Source organism: Mytilus edulis, chromosome 6 (genome assembly GCF_963676685.1).
Source record: "Mytilus edulis chromosome 6, xbMytEdul2.2, whole genome shotgun sequence".
Lineage (NCBI taxonomy): Eukaryota > Metazoa > Mollusca > Bivalvia > Mytilida > Mytilidae > Mytilus > Mytilus edulis.
The window spans coordinates 68381668-68399102 of record NC_092349.1 but is presented as its reverse complement, the minus strand read 5'-3'; the positions used below and the strand labels follow the sequence as shown (position 1 = coordinate 68399102).

The 17435-nt window shown below is 32.5% G+C and overlaps 1 protein-coding gene across 1 annotated transcript in view; it reads left to right on the top strand.

Moving 5' to 3' along the window:
• Positions 1-17435, top strand: part of LOC139528235 (uncharacterized) — a 123091-nt gene that overhangs the window by 74603 nt on the left and 31053 nt on the right. Inside the window, exons 11-15 of the mRNA XM_071324117.1 lie at positions 2957-3241; positions 4408-4692; positions 11050-11349; positions 13334-13621; positions 14025-15004. Of these exons, the coding sequence (XP_071180218.1) occupies positions 2957-3241; positions 4408-4692; positions 11050-11349; positions 13334-13621; positions 14025-15004 (2138 nt within the window). The remainder of the gene's footprint in view (positions 1-2956; positions 3242-4407; positions 4693-11049; positions 11350-13333; positions 13622-14024; positions 15005-17435) is intronic.

Sequence of the window (17435 nt, the reverse complement as noted above, 5' to 3'; positions counted from 1 at the left end):
AATGTATTACAAAGGTCTGTCATTAACCTATTAGCTTGGGATCATAGCCAAGTTGTTTATTTATTTTTGCAAGGAAAAATAATAAGCAAAAAGTTGTAATAAGTTTGAGGCGTTGTCTGTGTTTGGTAATAGAATTTGAAGAATAGGGAAACGTACCCAGCATCCTTTAGTTTTATAGGATTTTGTTTTAGGGTAGTTGTGAAGGAAAGATGTTTGTTTATTTCCGCAAGGCAAAATATTAAGCAAAAAGTCATATTAAGTTTGAGGCGTTGTCCGTTTGGTATAAAATTTAAAGAATAGGAAAAAACTTCCTTAGGCGTCCTTTAGTTTTGAGGAAAATGTTTATTGGCATTTGTCAAGAAAAAATGTTTCATCAATTTAGATAGATATAAGAAGATGTGGTATAAGTGCCAATGAGACAACTCTCCATCCAAGTCTCAATTTTTAAAAGTAAACCATTATAGGTCAAAGTATGGTTTTTACCACAGAGCTTTGGCTCACATGGACCAGCAAGCTATTAAGGGCCCCATTCAAACAGGAAAACCACTGTCTAATCTATATATAAAAAAGGAACAAGATCTGAGTCTTAATAAAAATAATAAATGAAGCAAATAATAGCCAAACTAATTGAAATAACTAAATCTTAGAGTCCATAACTTTTGATAAGTAGAAAAGCATATGTCCAGTTAATATATTTGTTATAATTCCAATAATTGATGAGAAAAAATGTACAATTGGAACAGGTGGTTTCTCGTTTAACCCAATATTCCTGGCACTCAAGTAAATATAACTCAGACGAAAAGTTTTGGTCATGATGAACTATTATCACTAACATTTGTAGCACATCATGACAAGAATGATCAGAAATGAAAGTTATCTGTTGTCTCAGTCTGTTGTTTGATCTGGTTAATAGTACTGGTAGTGATAGAAAAAGTCATGCACATAAAATTAGGATCAGTCTACACCAAAATCTTTTACAACTACTAGTTCAAAGTCCAATATTCCAACATTTTTCTGAGGTGTCTTAACAAAGTTTTGCAAATACTTGCTAGTTTGAATAACATTTTACAAGTCTGTCACATCAAACTCGTTGTGAACGGTGCAGACTGTAGGATAAAATTTGTCAAGAAGAAAACTGAAATTAATTGGTTTCACTGCAGTTCTCTGGACAAAGACTTTTTTTTAACAATGAATAGAACTTTCCCCCTTTTGATTTCAATTTGTAGGTTGAAAATTGGAGTAATGTTGTACTTGACATCAATAACTTATTTTAATGGTATTTGTTTTTATGAATCTCGTGTTTTTTCAAAATTTTTATGATTTTTTTTTTTACTCCCTTTGATTGACTTGGCAGTATCAAAAATGTTAAGAGGAATTTAAGCCCCCCCCACTCCCCCCCCCCCCCCCCCCCTGACTATCTTTTCAAAAATCTTGGATCCAACCCTTATTATGATGTTGTACCGGTGTTGGTGTTTGTAAACAGAGAGAGGTTTGACAGTTGGGCCAAATAAAAAAGTATGTGTGGTTCCAGTTACATCTGAAAACAATTGGGGTAGGTAGGTAGGGATTTTTTTTTATTTTGTGTTTTTTTTTACATTGAGTCTATGGGAGCAACATTCTGACTTTAACAGTGTTTAATGAAAAATGACAATAAAATCTTTAGGGTAGGCTATTTTTAAGCCGAAAAAGTAGGGTGGTAGGGTTACTGGAACCACACATATATTTTTATTTGGCCTTGTCAAAGGATATGTTGAGATGTTCAATATTTCCTAAAACAACATTCTCTCAGTCTTAATCAAATACCTCAGCATTGTTTTAAGTACAAATTTAAAGGCAAGGTCATTTCTTATTCTAAAATTCCAATAAAGATAATAGAGAAGAGACATGTATGTAAAGAAATTGGTTTTGAAATGTTTCTACAATAATAGAACAGGAAAGTAATTTTTGGCGGAGTTAGGAAATTAAGATGTGCATTCTTCTGATTCTCGTGTGCATGTTAATTAACTCTGAATGGTTGGCTTTGTAAAGGATCCACTTTCTACCATGCAGTTAATTAGCAATTTTAAACAAATTTAAGAATTGAATTTTCTTTAAGTAAATAAATATGCTTCTGTACAAGTTTTCCCGATTAACTCGTCTGTCTGTGTTTTTCATCTTCATGTCCTCTCAAAATAATTTAACTAGCGGCATTTAGCAGTGATAGTAAGGCTCTGTATTGACTGTTGCAGTATAAACATCGTTATTATTTTTGAGCCAAGATTTACACCACTACCTACATAAAAATTGAATGTGAATGAGTTAGATAAGCTTAGATGGTCGATTGTTAGGATGTCTAATCTGTTTCTCCGACGGAGTAGTCTTTTATTCAACTCGGAAGGTAATTAGTACAATTTTTTCAGGTATTTTTTCTTTACCTGTATGTAATTATGATCAGATTTATAGAATTTTGTCATGTTTTTAATTATCAGAAACTTACCAGTATGTGATAATTTTCATGTATTTTTTATTTTACCTGTAATTAAGTAATTATGATCAGATTTAGAGATTTTTTGTTATTTATTTATTTATCCGAAACTTATGTTGATTGTTTACATATATATGTATATATTTGTAGTTTGTTTTGTAAGAAAGACATTTATTATTTATTTTTTTCAGGTATTTACATATTGTGTTTTGTTTTTTTAACTCATTCATTCATTATACTTTAGAAATGGCTGTCTCTGTTTCTAATTTCCCTAATCATTAACATTGCAGTTTTTTGTAACATAAATTAACTAAGGTATTTTAGCTACAAGTGCTTTAAGTCAATCACCTTCTTTAAGTAAAAAATAAAAAAAATATAACAGGGTACTTTTGTTTTGATGTTTCAACATTTGCTAAATTCAGGCGACAAAATTCCACAACCCTTTAGTTTAAACTTGATCATAATTTGATAAATATAAATAATCTTTTTTAGGTTCACCAGAAATAAAAGCAACTTTGAAAGACTTGGTGACACTAGAGGGCAGTAATGCAGTCCTGGAATGTATTGTCACATGTTCCCCGTCACCTGATATCACATGGTACAAGGGAGATAAATCTGTAACAAATAATCGTCATTATGAAGCCAAGTATGACAATATTTCTGGACGAGCCACATTGACAGTGTTGGGTGCTAAGAAGGAAGACACTGGACCGTATAAATGTACTTTGAGAAACCCACTGGGTGAAGCAGAGACAAAAGCTGCTCTTACAGTTAGAAGTAAGATAAACTCATTATCAAGTTTTCTGCCTTCTTTTTACTTTTGGAGTTCTTAAACATTAGCATAAACATGGCTAGTGGTGGGGTTGAGTAAAAGAAAAGGTGTGGGTTAGTTCATTATACTTATAATTTATTATACTCCATATAAAGTTTAAGAAGATGTGGTATGATTTCCAATGAGACAACTCTCCACCAGAGACCAAATTACATAGAAGTTAGAAACTATAGGTCACAGCTAGCTAGTACCGCCTTTAACTATAAACAAAACACATCTGACATCTCAAACTTATAAAATGACCCAAAATGATAAATTTAAAACAGTTTAAATGAGAAAACTAACTACCTGATATCTGATTTGAATTCAAAACAATAAACAAAAAACAAAATATTATATACAGTCACTAACTACAATCACTGAATAACAGGCCATCTTACTTGGGAAAGGCATATAAAGAATATGGTGGGGTTAAAAATTTCTGCAAGCATCTGACCCTTTCCCTAACCTGGGACAGTGATGTAACACCACAAATAAGAACAAACTATATAATTCAGTTGAAAAGGGCTTAAAATATATATATATTCATGCTTTTTTGCTGAAAGAAGTAATGAAGTGCTTCATTGTGAAGATATTTCTACATCTTGTTTTGCTTAATTTTGATTGATTGTAATATAAGAATCAGTAACCTATGAAACTAATTTTAAGGGCATTACTTTTGTGATTACATTGGTATTAATAAAAGAAGAAAAAATGTATTGTAATTTAAAAGGTCTATTATCCCTGCTTGAACTGGGATAAGAGCATGTTATTATTAATACAAACGTAGAGAAACAGTGTAAAAAAGATTCTTGTTAATTAAATTAGAATTAAGAAAGAAAGAATACTTATAGAATAGAGAAAAATGAATTGTATGACCAATTTGTTGAACAGCTTTTATGCACAGAAAACTAACGAGAAAAAAAAATCCAGAAGATTTTTAAATATTCTTGGGGAAACATCTAAATAAAAAAACTTAGCCTATTACATACAGTTCTTCATCATAATGGAAAGAAAAATGTTGGATAATGATATATTTTATTACAAATAGAGCATAAATTTTGATGTATATGGTAAGTATTGTAATAAATTTCATTTCGTATCCTAAATCTATTGTTTGATATTCTTCCAGGTAGAGCAAAAAAGAAGCCACAATTTACGAAACCTTTAACTAATAAGGTAGCTACGGAAGGACATTCAGTGTGTTTAGAATGTTCTGTTAATGATGCTACACAAATTGCATGGTATAAAGATGGAATTATTCAAAGAAACACTTCAGACTTCAAACAGACTTTCGATGGATTAATCGCAAAATTAGATATTGAGGAGATATTTGTTGACGATCATGGTGAATACTCGTGTGTTGCTAAGAACGATTTCGGTGAAAATAGAACATCCTGTAAAATAATTGTCAAAGGTGAGAATGAGCCGGATAAAATTCCGGTACCGAAAGTTAACAAAAAACCATGGTGTAAGGTGGTGTGACAGGCTTTATATACTGCTTATACTCTTATATTCTGCCTTTCTATCTCTGACGATGTTGTATATATTTGTGTTCCGGAAAGGAAACTACTTTGTGTAAATATGATGGAATAAGAATAAATTTAAATCATTTTCAAAAAGTCTGGATAAATCGCATGAATTTTTTAAAATTTGGAAAGCATGAGGAAAAAATAATTTTAGAATTTTAGTACTAAAATGGAATGAATTTCCACTAAAAAGAATTTGACAAAATTTTATTTTGGAATGAATCTGTTAAGCATGAAATTATACCATTTTGCATGCAAGCTACCAAAATAAACAATGAGGGTGGTTTTAAAAATCTTGAGGGTCTTGCACGATTTCCAACTTAAACAAGCATGCTAGTTTAGGGATTTTTACCCATTTAAAACTAATTTAAGCTTACCATTTTTTTTATAGATCAATTATTATATATTTATAAGTATATACAGTAACTAACAGTCTCGTAGATATAACCCTCCTACTTCCACATACCATTTCTAGTTACACCTTTGTTTATGTGTTTGTTTGCTGAATTTAAAATACTACAGTTTTTAGCTTATCATTTACGTAATAATCTCATAATAGAAATAATCAAAAGTCATCAGAACTGAGACATATAGTATGCAACATAGCACGAAACCGATCAGATACCATCACCTACATATACACCTACAAACAAAATATTATGGAAAACTTCCAATAAAGAAAAATACGCAAAAACAATCATAAAACTATACTGACATTCATACCGCTACAGCTACCTATGCTTAATAGTGCAGATGAACCTACTTGACAAAACTAATGCTTTAGTTTATTGTTTTCTTAATTGGAAAGACAATGACCTTTTGACATACAAAAATACAAAACTGTTGCTTAGTTAATTGTTTTTTTAATTGGAAGACAATGACCTGTTGACCTGTACGATAGGACAATGTAGTTTTCAGTGTAAAAAATAACTGGGAAGCCACTATTAGGGAAAATCAGTTTTCAGTGTATAAAATCACTTCGAAGTCACTACTGGGGAAAATGAGTAAAATGAAGACACATGTACTCTAAGAAGAATTTAACTTCATGAAAGCATGTAGAGTGATTCTTAGGCTCTGTCTGAAGATTGGTTCACAATAAAACTTTTGAAAGAGCAGGGTTGAAAAGCATATTGTTATGCGTTTACTTTTCATCATTGGCTAGAGGTATAGGGGGAGGGTTGAGATCTCATAAACATGTTTAACCCCGCCGCATTTTTGCGCCTGTCCCAAGTCAGGAGCCTCTGGCCTTTGATAGTCTTGTATTATTTTTAATTTTAGTTTCTTGTGTACAATTTGGAGTTTAGTATGGCGTTCATTATCACTGAGCTAGTATATGTATTTGTTTGGGGGCCAACTGAGGGACGCCTCCGGGTGTGGGAATTTCTGGCTGCATTGAAGACCTGTTGGTGACCTTCTGCTGTTGTCTTTTCTGTGGTCGGGTTGTTGTCTCTTTGACACATTCCCCATTTCTATTCTCAATTTTATACTTTATGAATATTGGTAGGTTGTCAGCTGTTGAAAGGAACATTTTCTCTATCCATTATTTGATTTCCACACATGGAGTCTTTGCGAAATAATTGGCATCAACAAGTTCAATTGTTTTTTCCAAAAATAGCCCTTATATTAACAATTGTGTGCAAGGAAATGATTTTGAGCCTGCATTTAGGAGATATATTAAGAGGGATGGGAATGAAAAAAGGGGGGGGACTTAATTGTTCCACATGATGCAGAATGTGTTAGCTCTCTTTTTCTACCCTTATCCGTAGGTATGAATATTATATTGCAGCCTAATCTGTAAGCAACTCATCCACTGGATTTTTCACATCAGGAAATTAAAAAATGAAAAGAAAAGTGAAAGAAGATAATAAATCTTCAGCGCTACATGGAATTTACATTTTAACACTTAGCTACTTCTGAAAACTGTTATGTAATTATACAAAACATTGAAAAAGGAAATGTGGTATAACACTTAAATTAGACAGTAAGCCCACACCATTATCAAACCAGAAGATATTTGGAGTTATATATAACTTAATTTTGGGGGAAAGTATAATGTGCTGTTAACATTGGTTGTTAATTAATTTAGTCCTGAAACTTTGTACGTTATAACCATCCTAGGTCTCCAAAAAAGAAGAAAAACATTACAATTAAAGTAAAACAGATTTATTAATTACTTTTTCTACGTATACATTTCAAATAAATTTTAGGCTAAAAAAAATTTTTTGGAAGTCCATGATAATTTCAGCTAAAAAATACCACATTAAATTTTGTCTAAGGATATCTTGTTATAAATCACGGATTTGTTGAAACACCCTTGTAAAAGGTTTTAGGAAAGTAGGACTGCTATCCTTGAAAATATCTGATAAGTTTTAATGTTTGAAATGTGGAAAATTGAAGAGAAAAACACTTGTAAAATTGTTAAACTATCTTTAATGTTGCTATATTCTTTCAAGTTAAGAAACACAAAAAATTCTAAAGATTAACAATCTCATGATGATCTCACAAAATTCCGTTTTATTTCAAAATATATCTTCGATATGATAACAGGTTGGAAATTGAAGGGGAAATTTTTGGTTAATTACTATAGCACATTGGGAGTCAGTTAGAGATATTTATTAAAAGATAATGAAATCATATTGTTGAAATGCAGTAAGCAGCTAATATGAGATATAAATACCACCTTTTAACTCTTTCAACACATGCTAAACAAAGGATCAGAAAAGATAATGTGTTGTAGGTCCCTTGATTGCAAATTGATATTTCAAAAATATTTTACAACAAAGAATTCTGGAAATTTTTATGAACAGTAAAACTCACAGTTTTAATGATGAATGAAATAAACAGTGGTGGTACAGAAATATTCATAATGGATGCCTTCTAACTTCTTGAGAAGGGACCTGCTCCAGTCATGCATCAGTGATTCCCTATATAATCAACCAAATTTTTCCCACAATATGAGGGGGCTGGAAACCTACCACCTCCCTAAATCTGCCTCTGATTAGACAACCAAATGAGTTCCACATCCTGTCTCATTGGCAATCACACTGTTTTATAGAGGCAAATATTTCCTGTATATTCAGCACTAGAGGGTCTGCAGATTGGACTGGCTTGGATCAAGGACATAACATTATTAGACTGTCTCTGGAAATAAAAAGTAATTTTGCATTGCGACAGGCCACCAACAGACCTCTCAAAAAGTAGTAACAATGATTTTTTTAAGGCACTGAATTGGCAAGCTTCCTACACAGGGCATCCTCATTCTAAATGAATTTCAGGGTGGTAGGAAAAAGAGAAAAACAAACAATAGTATACACAAATAACATACAGACAACTTAAGATTTAGCAACAGGAACTCCACTGGTATTTGGTTGACCTCAGGTGCTCTAGAAGGGAAAGCAGTTCCTGCTCCACTGATGTCACCTGTCACGTTTCTCATGGCCTTAAGTGATGATTAGTAATGAATGAGAAAAAGAAGAATGGAGTTGTTTCTTAAACAATTAGAAAATGTTTATACACATATGTTACACAGATCCTCTTTGAATCCAGCTGTCAAACAAGACACGATTGTGTTTGCAATAGATGAAAGTGATTTTACAATAAATAACCATTGGTTAAGTAGCTTCTTTGTAAGCAGTATCATGAAAATGACTCCCTTGAATACAAATTATATTTCCTATAAACAACCCATAGCGTTCTAAACTGGGTTTCTTTTATACATTCAGTACATGTTAACATCTTACTCCAAATACATACTTGAGGAAGTACATATATATGAGTGTTTGGATGGGGTTTCTGATAACAATGGGCAAAAGGAAGAATAAGGAATACAAAAATAAGGAATAGAGAAAAATAGTCTGAAAAATGTAAGAAGAGAGTAATGGGGTTCTAAAAAATATGTTCTGTACAGTATTATTGCCCAACAAAAGAGAGAAAAAAGGGTTTAAAGAATATAGTAATAAAGACCCCCATCTAAATCCTCATATATATTGAGTATTGGACAAGGGGATGACAATGTCACTCAAAATCTTATCTCCTGTGGATATTAAATATGATTCACAAACTGTCAGCTCAAATTCTTTTCACATATTACACCAAGTCATCAGCTAAATTCAACACAAATGACACTGTTTAAGCCCTAAGACTTTCATTCATTTCACGAGGACATCGTGGATACTTTGTATCCTGAAATGCTATCGTTCCCCACGCAAAGATAGACTGTTGCATCTACACAATATAAGCCCTAAGACTTACAATGATTTTGAGAGGCAGTAGTGCATACTTCAGTAGCATGAAGTGCAATTGTTGCCCACATAGAGCTGTTGTTGATGGATAAGACTACTGCTAAAGTTTACAACTGTATCCAATTCTGATCTTGCTGTTAGTTATAAGCTCTTAGTTTAACATTGAAGGAGTACCAGCTGTGTCATGAAAAACATCAATTAAAGAACTATTCCTTTGATATTTAACAGTTATTTTCTAGTAAATCAGATTTTTAAATGTCAAGCAGAAACTATAAGTAATTGTCTCATGACCATTAATTTAAAGCCATCCTGTCATTGTGCCAATATGTCTGCAAATGAAATTGTTGGTAATGTGGCAAGGATCCAGTGAGGAATAAAAGTGCTTTTTACAACACTAGAAATTTTCTTTCATAGATTTTTCTTAATGACGTCATTCACAACTTCTCACGCATTTTTTCCAAATTGATATTATTGACGTAGAACAACAACAAATTCCTTGGGGGAGGATGAAAGGGTTTGAACTCTGTACGCACCTTCTTTAATCTTCTTAATGAAATGCTAACCCTTCCAGAGCACCTGACTTCAACCCCAACCACTAGTGGTTTTTGATGCTGAATCTTTAGTTTTCAGTGTAGAATTTTATGAACACTTACATGTTTGTCATTTTGGCTGTGTTCTTATCTGTCTATTCTGCTGATGGTCAGGGGTTCTTTGTATATTCAAACTCTCTCCACCAAAACATTTGGCCACCATGAATAAACCACTGGCACTGAAAGTGATGTTACTCAAAAGCAACAACCAAAAAACCTTAATATACAATGTATAAAGGTGGGATACTTGCTATTTTGGATTTCTTCTTGGCTTTTTGTAAATATTACCATTTTCCTCAGTTTAGAAATATAGGTACCAGTGAAAACAAATGAATCTATTCTATTAAGTTTGCACTGACTGAGCCTATATTTATCAAACTGAAGCAAACTAATTAATTTAAGTGGAACATGCATATATCATAATGTAAATAGTTTTACTGAAGTAGAGTACAAGTAGTGGTAATAAAATAAATCACTGTAATTATGTATTAGAGATACAAAAATGCTTCTTTCTTGTAGTAGCTAGTCTACAATCTATTTTTTTCATGAAATTCTCTTTCTCCTCTGAATCAGACATGTATTTCAGACAGACAAAACATTTCCAACCACTTTTCAAAACTAGTGCAGTTTGGAGACACAAATTCTATAGAAAAATATTCAGCATTTGTATAGATATTTATACAAGTGACCTTCTGCTGTTGTCTGCTCTATGGTCGGGTTGTTGTCTCTTTGACACATTCCCCATTTCCATTCTCAATTTTATTTATAACTTAAAGCAATATTTTGGTGTACTTAAGTGATCGAATGGGTCTGCTGTTGGAAATTTTGCAACATAGGAGTTAGGGACATGATATATTGATAATTATACAATTCCCAGAAAGAAACTGTTAGATAATAATATATTAGTTTTCCAAAGATCTTGCATTTCCTAGAAACCTAAATATTATTATCATCTTGTAAAGCACATGTTGTTTATATTTAGGTCACTATGACCTACATTTCTTGCTAGAGTGAAAGTTTGCATTTAGATACAAAAAATTCAGGAATATATATAACCTGTAATGATATTTTACAAGCTGTACAACAGATGATAGATGCATCATTTATCATCTTTATTAGTGTAATATCAGTTTTAACTACTTTAAACTTAAATGTTAAAAGAAAATTATATTGGGTATATGTCAATGAGACAGCAACTCAACGAGTCAATGACACAAAACAAAAAACTAAAACAACAAAATTCAGCAGAGGCTCTTCAACTGTTTGTTCTGTATAAGACCCAAAACAAAATAGTGGAGATGGATTAATATAAGTTTCAATAACTTGTTTCCCAATCCACTATAAATAAATATGTTTTTAAAATAAGACCCCAAAAAAAAGGGTATCCATTTTAATTCTTCAATGTTTATTCCAGAAACTGCTTGTGAAACGGATGTTGTTCCTATGTTCCTGACTAAACCTGAGAGTAAAATACATGAATGCAGTGATACTGTTACCCTGCAGTGTGATGTAATAGGATCACCTCAGCCAACCATCAGATGGACCAGGGACCAGGAGACTGTTGTCATTGACAACCACCATAAGCAGTCATTTGATGGCAGAACTGCTGTACTGCTAATAACCAAGGCAACCAGTGAGGATTCTGGGAAATATGAATGCATTGCTGAAAATACCTCAGGAAAGTCATCTGTTGATGCTCTTATTGTTGTTAAAGGTACTTGTAGCTAGTCATTTGTAAAAAAAAAAACCACCAAATGTTCTATGCAAGTTTAAGAATAAAACCTTTTTGATCTTCTTTTATTAGTGTAACTATGATAAACTTTTGTAAATTCAGAAATTATTGCGAGTGTTAGACACTGCTTTTATTATTGAGATTTTAGCAAATGCTCCCTTTAAATAATGCTAGCGAAATGTAAAATTCAAAGTCTTTAATTTGTGACACCTAGCTATCTCGTCACATTTACATTTATTTAAAAACATCTCTAAAACTTTTTGGATTACAGTATTCAACAGACAATTACTAGAAAGATAAGCTTACATGTTGAATGTTCACTTTGCGAAAGCAGACATGTAACAAATTAAATTAAACAAAAGCATTGAAACTTTGTTCATGTTTTTTCTTGAACTCTTGACATAAGAATTATGGCAGAGGCAAATGAGCTCTAAGTACAAAAGTCTAAACTTTTTTTCGTGAGCATCTAAAAAATAATTCTAAATACACAAGTAAAACATAGTCTTATGGGCTAGATAATTTATGTTATTATACCTTACATATATTTTAAACAATTCTATTCGGTGAAACTTTATCACGTGACATGGAATAATTCAGTTGTTTTTCATTCAATTGCAAGGAAGGATGAATAACCCTTAAACTTTCCACCAGCGGGGAATAACCCTATTATTCACCGGCGAATAACCTTTTGAGTTTGTTTATTTGTACTTGAGTTATCTCCCATGAAAATGAAGTCACAGACGTAAATAAACAAAATGGCAGCGTTCACGTTACACTTGAAGCTCACAGAGTGACGAGGAAATAAGGCATTAAACATGAATAGAGTGGCAGCAGCTAATGATAGCTCTTAGAGAGTAACGGTCCTTTTCAGGGCCATCAATATTTTATAAAAAGATTCTACCTTTGTTGTTTGAAATTCTAGAACACAAATGTATTTTCAAACGTCAGCTTGTCTTTGAATTTGTTATGTAAAAAATATAGAAAGTTTTCGAAAGGCCTTTCCACTGTTAGTTTGGTATAATAAAACAATTGTGGCCTCTTAGAATCGATGAATATCCACAATTGTCAACCCTTAAAAGTTATTTCACTTCGGGCTGCGCCCTCAATGAAATAACCTTCTCGTGTTGACAATTTTGGATATTCACCTCTTCAACGGGCCATAATTGTATAATATATCTTTTGAATGTAAAAAAAAATCAAACACTTTTAAAGAATAAGTCCACAAGTTTTTAAAAGTTCAACAAGTGTAGCTGTATTAGATTGTTTATTATTACGTTTTTACTTTTCTTAACTGTTCAATGCTAAGAAGATTTCTTTCTGCCGGACACTGAACCCATTATATGACAATTATTTATATACAACAAAACATACTTAATTCCGATTTCACACGTAGGAATTTAAATATTCTATTAAATGTTTTAAATACATTTGAAGTAGCACTTTAATTGAAATAAGCATGATTTTTACATTTAATCAGCTGATATTTGGATTAAAGGTCATTGATCTATTTACAAATGGGACCATGACATAAAAAGTATGGAGAAAAAGAATTGTTTTTGGTTTTCTTTGTAAATAATCTCAATTTTTGTTGCCATTTTAAAAGGTGAAGCAGATAATTAAACATTTTTTTACACATTTTCAGTAGCTCTGTATTTTTCTGTTCTGAAATACTTAGTTGAGAGTGTTGAAGTAAAATTATTAAAATTCCCCCTTTTCAGAGTTAATTATTTTGCACTTGAGGACTGATAGTACCACCTGCTTCATTTCTAGACACTATAAACATTTCCTTTTCACATATATATTTAATCTACCTTATGCAATCAGGGTCAGTTTTAATACTGATATAACTCTGACATATTTTGGCATTTAAAAAATTAAATATAGTACAAAAATAAATCCTCAAGGGAAAATATTGTCAACATAGCTTCTTTACCTTATGAAATGATGTATCCTTTTCATTTACCAGCTAAACAGGCTACTCCAGAAATTTTGAGTCCCTTAACTGACGAGACTGCTGATTGTGGAAAATCTCTCACGTTGAAATGTGACGTGACAGGAAATCCTTCACCCATGATTGTGTGGAGGAAGGATAACCGTATTATAGGGAACACAAAAGATTTCCGCCAAACTTACCAGGATGTGACAGCAAAGTTACAAATAAGTGACATACACAAGGAGGATTCTGGGTGTTACGAATGTGTGGCTCGTAATGTTCATGGTGCTATTACTACCAAATGTACTGTAGTTGTCGAGGGTAAGAAAATTAAAATATTTTTTTCTTAAATTCTCTAGTGATATCAAATTCAAACTTCCTGTAAGCTTTTATGATTAAAACGGCCAAATCAAATTTCATTTTTTTTTCAATTAAGAATGTTGTTACCCAAGAAAAAATAAATGAGTACATAATATAAAAAAACTAGCAATTACATGTATATGGATATAAGAAGATGTGGTATGAGTGCCAATGAGACAACTATATATCCAAGTCAGAATTTGTGAAAGTAAACCATTATAGGTCAAAGTATGGTCTTCAACACGGAGTCTTGGCTCACACTGAACATATGCACATCTATTTACTAAATGCTCTAGAAATACACAGATAGGATTCTACAGATTTATCGTTTTGAGATTTTTAACCACTTTTCTAATTTTTGCAGGAAGCAACTCAGGATCTGTTGGTGCTGAAGATAAAAGTAAAACCCAGTTTGATTGGTTGGTTGGAAGGGATAAAAATACTCCTGTCATAGGAGATAAACAAAAGGAACCGTCAATCAAGAGAAGTGAAAGTATGAAAATTTCATCAAACTACTCCTTGAGGGACAAATATCGTAAAGCTACTCAACCAGATGATGCTATTAGAGAAACAACAATTGAAACTCCAAGTAAAGTAACCGTTACTACGGAAACTATTGTGCCGAAAAATGACAATGAAAATAAAGTTGATATAAACATGAATAAAACAAAATTTGAAGATCCTCTAAAACAAAAAGCAGCAATAGCTCGTTCAAAAGGGCCAGAGGACCCACCATGGAAAAATGTGACATTGAGAAGAACTGAGAGTGCAAGAGCCCCTGTTGGTCGTAGAGAATCTCCATTTCTTCGTAAAAGAAAGGAAGAATTGGCTGGTAAGTTGGAAGCTGGATCTTCTCCTCAGAACAATGATGATCCTTCAAAATTGGCTACCAAACCTCCAGGCTGGAGACCAGTCATTGGCGATAAAAAGGATTCAGATACACCAAAAGAGACTGAAGTTTTGTCATCATTTAGACAGGTCAATCTGAGAAGGTGTGATAGTGCTAGAAGCTCGAGGGATGAAATTAAACAAACAGGTAGCAATATTAGTGCTAGTGCCGCCCAACATGATGGTGGTAGCAGGACAGACAATTTTAGTCCTGACAAGAAAACAGACAATGAAACTCCAAAACTAGGTCAAACAAGTAGTACACGATTATTGTTTGAAAGAAAATTAGAATCTGATCAACCCAAAGACACAGAATTAACAAAATTCCTCAATCGACCTGGTAGTGGACTTCGTCGCACATCAAGTCTTAAAATAACACGAGATGAAAGAGATGCAGGAACACGACCAGTAGTACATTCCAGAATGAATGGTGGACTTGACCTTGAACAATCAATGGTAATTTATATATTTTAAATGTTGCTCTAATATCATGTTCATCATTTTCATTGATTAATCGTTATGGAAATTGAACAGTGTATTCAAATACAAAGTAAATTGGTGAAAGCTTCAGGGCTATAACTCAGCCACACCAACAGGTGCATAGCAGTACAATTAAAGTTGCATGGTAAAGTAAACTATTATGTTCCTCTACTCACTGTTGCATTGGATAGTCCATTTTATGTCAGTTTTAAACAATACCTGGTGAACTCTTGAACTGTCTAATGTAATTTTATGAAGTAGTGGGTAAATAGAATTTCCTATATGAAGGTCCCGCATCAGAATCAGAAAGGTTTTTAAAAACAAAAGATTTATCCCTTTAGGTCATATAGCTTTTCGCTTGTTTCGGTTCTCATGCATCCTTGGGGTTTATATATTTGGCTTTGCGGGTTTACATTAAAGGTACATGTATATCAAGAAAAGTGCATCCAAGGCTTTAAATTTACAATTGATATTTTATTTTTTTACAGTACATTTTATAATTCTGCAATATAAAATACCTCAAAATTAATGGTCTATGCATGCTCTTACAACTTATGCAGTTGTAAACACTAAAATATTTAGATTGTCTTAAGATGTTTTGAATGAAGCGCAGCATATCTTTTTTTAAAGTACAAAGTTTCTGATTTCTAAGAATGCATACTTAGTGAAATAAATCAGTTTCATTAAAGACTGGGTGATTAATTCCACAGTTTGAAGTTTTCAGTTCAATCCTTTTAAAAGTACATCAAAAAGGTTTAACATTTCTGTATGAAAAAAGATCAAGTAGAGATTCTTTGTATGCCAGCGCTGGAAAACAAATTAGAACAATTTGCTCCTGTATATATTTATTTATTTTTCAATTTGGTTCCTTTGTCTTACTTGAAATAATAAATATTCAATTACATACTTAAACTTTTGAAAATTTTGGTTGCAATAATTACGTAATTTTACTTCTGGTCGATTTTTTTTATTGACTATAGTATACGTGATCAGAAGATCATTCTGGCATAGTTACATAATTACACTTCTGGTTAGGGTTTTTACTGTTAGAAGTAACCCACTACAGACTATTTCTACTTTTGATGTACAAGTAACCTGTAATGTAAAAGTTATGTAATTCATCGAGAAACAGGTTGAAAACCTATTATGATTTCTTTCATCAGAATAAATGGTGCAGTTGTCTTGCATTATCAGGCAGTACCATTTGGCAGGTTTTATGATATATTATCTGGTTATGAATAAAAGAAGGTATCTAGATGTATATCAAATCTGTAGGGGAAAACCAGGGGCCCTCGGTGGCCAAGTAGTTTGTCTATGGGATGTTTTATAATCTGTTTATGAATAAAAGAAGATAAAGAATGTATGTCAAATTTATTGGGGAAAACCAGGGGCCCTCAATGGCCAAGTTGTTTGTCTACATTGTCACCAATCAATGCTGATCAGATACCAAGGGAGAAATCAGAAGCTCTTCTTCCCAAACAGAAAGTTAACAACACTATAGCTTGAACAAAAAAATACAAAAATAAAAATGGTCTGAAAAATATTTCATTAAAGGAATACAGTGAAACCTGTTTTAAGCAACCACTTAATAGAGAGAAGGTAGTCTTTTGAAACAGGTTCACTATTAAATGCACTGGGGAGGGACCTTAAATTAATGGTCTTATAACACAGGTGTATGTTTGCTTAATGCAGGTGCATGGTCTCTGAAGGAAGTCTGACTAGTGATTAGGCAATACTTCATCATTTTTCATATAAACATGAAGTGCTTTGAAAGATAAATAGTTTCTCCTCCACAAAAAAGTAGTGCAGCCAATTCAACTTGTATACGTTTTATTAGAATGAGTCAATACAAGAGATTTTAAGGATGGTTATGAAACTCTAGCTTTCTTATAAATAACTTTCAAGTCATTTGCAGCAGCAGAATGTAAAACACTTTTCAAGACTCAGTTTTTATATTTCCAACAGTAAAATTTATTGCAAAATGAATTTTGATAGATAGTTTTAAAGAGAACAAAGAGAAATAAAACCCCACTTATATGAAGTTATATCAGTCTTTAAGTTTTCTCTTATGTAGCTGTCTGCAAGATACAAAGTACATGTTTTTCCTACTAGGCAAGAATAAATTTATTTTTTCTTGGTGTCTGTTTTTCTCCAACTTAGGGAGCTACCATTTGATTTTTAGGGGGGGGGGGGGGGGGTTGAGTAAAAAAAAAGGCAGGATGAGACACTTGCAAAAAAAAAGTCAGGACGACAATTTAGGTAAAAAAAAGTCAGGATTAACTGAAAAAAAAGGCAGGACCGAACAGAGTGAAAAATAAAAAGGCAGGACAGAGATTACAGCTAAAAAAAAATGCAGGACAAAATTTTTCATCCTAGCCCCCCCCCATAAAAATCAAATGGTAGCTCC